This window comes from Vigna unguiculata, chromosome 3, assembly GCF_004118075.2.
Source record: "Vigna unguiculata cultivar IT97K-499-35 chromosome 3, ASM411807v1, whole genome shotgun sequence".
NCBI lineage: Eukaryota > Viridiplantae > Streptophyta > Magnoliopsida > Fabales > Fabaceae > Vigna > Vigna unguiculata.
In genome coordinates this window covers 28,278,499-28,284,498 of record NC_040281.1, presented here as the reverse complement: position 1 = coordinate 28,284,498, position 6,000 = coordinate 28,278,499, and the positions used below count along the sequence as shown (strand labels likewise).

At 30.1% G+C, this 6,000-nt stretch overlaps 1 protein-coding gene across 1 annotated transcript; it reads left to right on the top strand.

The window, feature by feature from the left end:
- Positions 1-1,701: 1,701 nt before the first annotated feature.
- On the top strand, positions 1,702-3,117 carry LOC114175264 (glucan endo-1,3-beta-glucosidase-like). Its single transcript, XM_028060046.1, has 2 exons — positions 1,702-2,760; positions 3,010-3,117. Exons 1-2 carry the CDS (start codon positions 1,702-1,704, stop codon positions 3,115-3,117), a joined length of 1,167 nt encoding a protein of 388 aa, XP_027915847.1.
- Positions 3,118-6,000: the final 2,883 nt, after the last annotated feature.

Genomic DNA, 6,000 nt, shown 5'->3' with positions numbered 1-6,000 from the left:
CAAGTGATAATTTTTCTTCTTATATTTATTCTTTTCTCTTGAAAATGCAAGTTCTTCTATTTTCTAGTCTTATATTCAGTGGCAAGATTTTAAGAGTTTTTATTGTCAAATTTTCATCTCATATGTTTTGTTTCCTCATGTGCCTTTGTTTGTATTATTTTTATCTGATTTGGTTTCTATTTTTGTTGATTCATAATCAATCATGGTGCGAGTAAATTTAAATTATGTTATGAAAGAAAAATACTAATATTGAATGTTTTAATTAAAAAAAAATGTCACTCTTTTACTAGACTATATGACTTTCATTTTTACATAATTAATGATTTTTAATTTTGGCTCTAATAATTTTTTGTTTGTTTTAATCTTCTATAAAATTTAAAATTACTCTTTTAAATTTTTATAAAATGACTGAAGCTTTATTTTATTCCAATAAAATGATTTTCACCTCTTTTACGTTTCTAATATTCATTTTAAGATAAACTAAGTAGTGTTTTTATAAGATAACACACGCTGACATTATTATCGTAGCGGTATGCATTACTCGGAAGGATCGTTTAACTTTTTTTTCTTTCCACTACATAAATACTTAAGTAATACTATATAATATTTGTGATCAAAAGTGATAAATTTCAATTTTAGAGAGATATGAAACAAAAAAAAAATGTTTATTGGAACCAAAATTAAAACTAACTCATTTTATAAAGTGAGACCAGCAATTTAAAATTGATAAAGATCAAACATAACTCTTAGATGATCTTAATGAAAAGAGTTATGTTTGATATCATAAAATAACTTTATTGATACTAACCAAGAAACATCGACTGACATTAAATAACATCAACATACATTAATAAAAAATAACATTAATAATTTGACACAAAATAATCACACTTAATTTTAATCTAAAAGAATTTGTCAACAACAATACTAAGAAAACTTACACTAGACAACATTTCGACAGTATTCAACACGGTCAACCGATAAGTTTAGAAAAACATTTTTTTTACAAATATTTGTTGACAAAATTATTTAAATAGAGTGATTTTTATTTTTTATAAAATTTATAAAAATTAAGTAATACAATTTTAATATTTTTTTTACTAAAAATGATTGTTTATTAAAATTTGTCAAATAAAATTGTGTCAAAATATAATTTCCAGTAACTTTGTCCACTACAATCAAATCAAGAAAAAATATGAAAAAAATAATAATTTGAGACAAAAAAATATATAATATTTCAATTTTATATTTTGAGGGGAGTTTAAAATTATAAAATTTTAAATAAGGAGACAATTTTCAAAATTCATAAAGTTTAAAATTCTTTTAAAATTCATTTCACTAAAAGTTATTTAAAAATTATTATTTTTTTAAAAAGATAATTGAATTTCTCAATTCAAAATATATCTACTACAAATTTCAAATCCAAGCATGGTGTGTAATTAAAATATAAAAGTTCTTTAAAATTAGAAAGAAAATAACAAATTCTTGTATATAAGATAGCATTAAAAAAAAGTCCCATTAGGACTAAGCTTAGTAAAATAACATTTCATATACAAAATCCCATTAAATGTTGTGAAAGCTAAATCTTGGAATGATGTTATATTGAAACCTAGAAATGGGACCCATCAAATGTTACAATTCCACAATTAATCGACTGAAACAACGCGTGCACACACATTGTTCCCACAAACTCTCCCTTTCATGGCTGAAACTCAACTATCTTCATGTCACTCCCTTCTGCTTCTCTTAGCGTGCACCCTTTTCCAACAACTTTATGCATCCAACACTAAAATTGGTGTCAACTATGGCACGATGGCAGACAACCTCCCACCACCCTCAATGGTGGCCACCTTCCTCAAATCTAAAACCACCATCGATCGCATCAAAATCTTCGATGCCAACCCCGACATCCTCCGTGGCTTTGCAGGCACTGGAATCTCTGTAACTGTCACGGTGCCGAATGATGCCATCACCTCTCTCTCATCACTTCCTGGCGCGCAGGCTTGGCTTTCCCAAAATATCTTACCCTTCCTCCCGAAAACCGTTGTGACGCGTATTTGTGTCGGGAACGAGGTTGTGGAAAGCAACAACAAAACACTAATCACCAACATTCTTCCAGCTATGAAATCCCTCCACGAGGCTCTCTCCCTCGCCAACCAAACAACTATCCAAGTCTCCACTCCTCACTCACTCGGGATCTTGGACTCATCAGATACTCCTAGTGCCACTGTGTTTCGTCGTGGCCATGACAAAGCCATCATTGCGCCTATGCTGGATTTCCATCGACGAACCAAGTCCCCCTTCATGGTGAACCCATATCCGTTCGCTGGCATCACCCCAACCGAACCTGAGACCGTGAACTACGCGCTCTTTAAACCAAACAACGGAATTCGAGATGAGGCCACGTGGTTGCACTATACGAACATGTTTGACACGCAAATGGACGCGATTTTCTCTGCGATGAAGAAATTGGGGTATGGTGACGTGGAACTGGTGGTGGCCGAAACGGGTTGGCCCTCTATTGGTGAGCCGCACGAAGAGGGTGTGAGTTTTGAGAATGCGGCGTCGTATAATGGGAATCTCATCAAGCACATTAACTCTGGCAAAGGGACCCCTCTTATGCCTGGTCGAACTTTCGAGACTTTCATCTTCTCTCTGTTCAATGAGAATCTGAAGCCCACAGTTTCTGAGCGTAATTATGGCTTGTTTTATCCTGATCTTACTCCCGTTTACGATGTTGGTGTTTTCATTGCCGAAGAGGTACATTTTTTTTTCACTTTTACAAAAATCACAACTTTTCATTCAATGCGTATGAAGTACAGTGTTATGTACAAAAATGACATTTTTTTAGCATAATTTTAATACATTTTTAACATGTTTGCAGTATAAAAGTAAACATCTTTTAGTTCATTTATCTTGTTAATGATGGAAATAATGATCGGATGGAAGAGAGATATTAATAGTTAGGGAAAATTCATATTGAAGAAGCTTACTATTGGTCTAATGCAGGCATCTGTTCCTAGATCTGGATTTGGACCTATATCCGGACCCACATCCGGACCTACATCCGAACCTAGTCCCATATCTGGACCAGCACCTCAAGGAAACTTCCCTTAATCATGTGATGCTTTATGTAATGGTGAATACTTCTAACTGTTGTCCTAATGTAATTGCTTTTTACACCACCAAGTGAAGAGATATTTTTAGGACTTAAATTTGTAAAAACATTTAAAGAATTATTTAAAAGGAGAGATATAACAAAAAATAATTCATATAAACAAACATTTAGAGTTCATAAAAGTACACTCATAGGTTATTTTTGGAACATGCTGTTTTCGCTCCTTTTTTATTTCTTCTTTTTTCTTGTCTCCTTTTTTATATAAATAAAAATAGCAAGTCTATACAAATGGGTCTTTTCTATTGTATTATATGCATTATTAAATACTAGTTTTTGTCAAATAGATGAGAAGCGATATGAAAAATCAAACAAAAAGGTTCAATAAGAACAGAGGGGTGGGTATTTCTTTTAGCACCTCCTTACCATCCTTTTACATGTCTATTGAAAAGTCTGAATTATCCTCAAAATATTTAGATTATATAATTTAGAAATATATTTATATTATGCAATAGATTCTACAATTTAAAAATATATTACTAATTATAGATTGTACAATGCATTATATATTTTTGAATTTGACAATGTTTTCTAGATTATATAATTTAAAATGTGTTTTGAATTATATAACTAAATAATTCAAAAATGCGTTCTAGATCAAAAATATATTTTCAAATTGAATAATTTAAAAATACATTAAGATGTAAATTCTCAATACTTTTTCAGATTGCAGAATTTGGAAATACAATTTAAGTTATGTAATTTAGATTACATTTTTATTTTATGCAATTTATAATATATTTTGAATTATGTAAACTAAAAATGATTACTAGATTACATAATATGGAAATCTATGTATATGATAAATAATTAAATATGTTAGAACCATTATATTTTATTAATCAATTTGTTAAAGTAATCTAATTAATTATATCTATGACTAAGAGTATATAAATGTCGTAAAAATAATAATTTTATAGATATTCGTAATATTCTAATTTGTTTAAGGGGTCAAATTAGGGATATTGACTTTTAAAAAAAGTAAATAATAAAGGTTACATCAAGGGGTTATGGTTCTTATATGAGGACATGCACAAAAATGTATGTTCCTTTCTCTTTCAACCCATTAGAAGAGAAATTCAAGAAAAAAACTTCAGGTGCTCTATTGTTGGAAGACCAAATACCAAATCTCATCTACTATTCCCAATTGCCAATCCAAATATGCTTCCGCATTAAATCCTTTGGGTATTGGGAACTGCTTAATTCATTGTAGGTTTATTGTTCTTTTATATTTTCATAATCTAACATTCTACATTTTATAATTCGAAATTGACTTATAAATTATAAAATCTAGAACATATTTTCATATCTAAAAATACATTTTAAATTTCATAATCATTCACAATCTAAAGCATCTTAAACCTTTTTAACATTCCATTGGATGGAGGAATAAACCATGGGTGGCAAAATGTAATATAGTCATATAGAAGATGAAGATAAGGGAATTTTCTGCACCCCATCAAACTTCTTCCCCCACCTTATCAAAATGTTTCCTTAAAATGTTTTCCACAGAAGGAAAGAATCTTTACTATCCAGAAAACAAAATTCAAAATTATTTATTGTGTTCCAAAAGATAAATTCTGAAGATGATAGTGCAAGATATGCTCCAAGAAGTAATTGCCTGAAGATAAAATACGTTAAAATATAAAAATGATTGTTGGACTTTACGAACCAAGTTGTGAGGGTAAACTAATACAAATGTTATACAAACTAGATATTTATCCAACATGTGTTATTTACACCAACAAATTCTACTAATGTACTTTCATTTATTTTTAGTTTTTTCCAAAATATAATATTGTGATATAGAAGATGAAGATAAAGCAATTACTTCCTGCACCCATCAAAATTTTTCTCCCACCTCATTAAAATCTTTCTGAAAAATGTTTTTAGTAAAAAAAGAGAATTTTTGCTCTCCAGAAAAAGAAAAAGAATAATTCAGAATTATTTATTGTGTTCCGAAAAATAAAGCTTTTAGTTCCCAACCTACACAATACTTCAAATAAAGCAAGGCAATTTCGGTGAGTACTTGATAAGTTGTCATGTTTAGAATCATATGTATATGTATGTGACTTCTTAATCCACACTTTCTTCCTTCACCCTTCACCTTTATCTTCACCACCCTCCTCCCACTCAAATCATTTTATTATAATTTTAATGAAGAATAATCTAAGATTTATGGCTTTGATGGGGTGTAGGAAAAAAGATGAGAGGTGAAGGAAAAAAACAACCTTTTTATGGATTCTAAGAAAATGGCGTTAGTATTCTGCCTAAACCTTTGAGTAAATTTAGGTAAAGAACATTTAGTGTTTCTCCTGTCTAATTAATTTGTCAAATATGTCTACTTTTGTGTGTTTGATGTCCTTAAATACATGTTCCTTGCCATCAGTCCAGTTTCCCACATTTTCCCACTTCAGCACGTGAGTACATGGTCCCTTTGAGTGGAAATTGTCCTGCTTAATGCGGTGAATCCCTAGGAGGCGTGAAAATAGGACATTGTGGAAGTTATTTCTTAAACCTATCTATCTATATATATATATATATATATATATATATATATATATATATATATATATATATATATATATATATATATATATATATATATATATATATATATATATATATATATATATGACATGGAATTCTACCCCTACACCGTTCATTATCCGATGTTTAGCTAAATGACCCCCTTCTATGGTGGAGTTTGGGCCTGACATTAACTCTGGCTTTCGCCCATACAATCTTAATGTTAACACAAGTGACATTGGTGTATGAATTTGATGAAACATAAAGCAAGTGCATGAGATTACATGAGGTTGATG

Bases quoted from the DNA above. Each gene is read 5' to 3' on its own strand.
- LOC114175264 (XM_028060046.1), top strand. From the start codon at position 1,702: ATGGCTGAAACTCAACTATCTTCATGTCACTCCCTTCTGCTTCTCTTA. The intron at 2,761-3,009 runs GTACATTTTTTT...GGTCTAATGCAG, and splicing joins GTGTTTTCATTGCCGAAGAG to GCATCTGTTCCTAGATCTGG.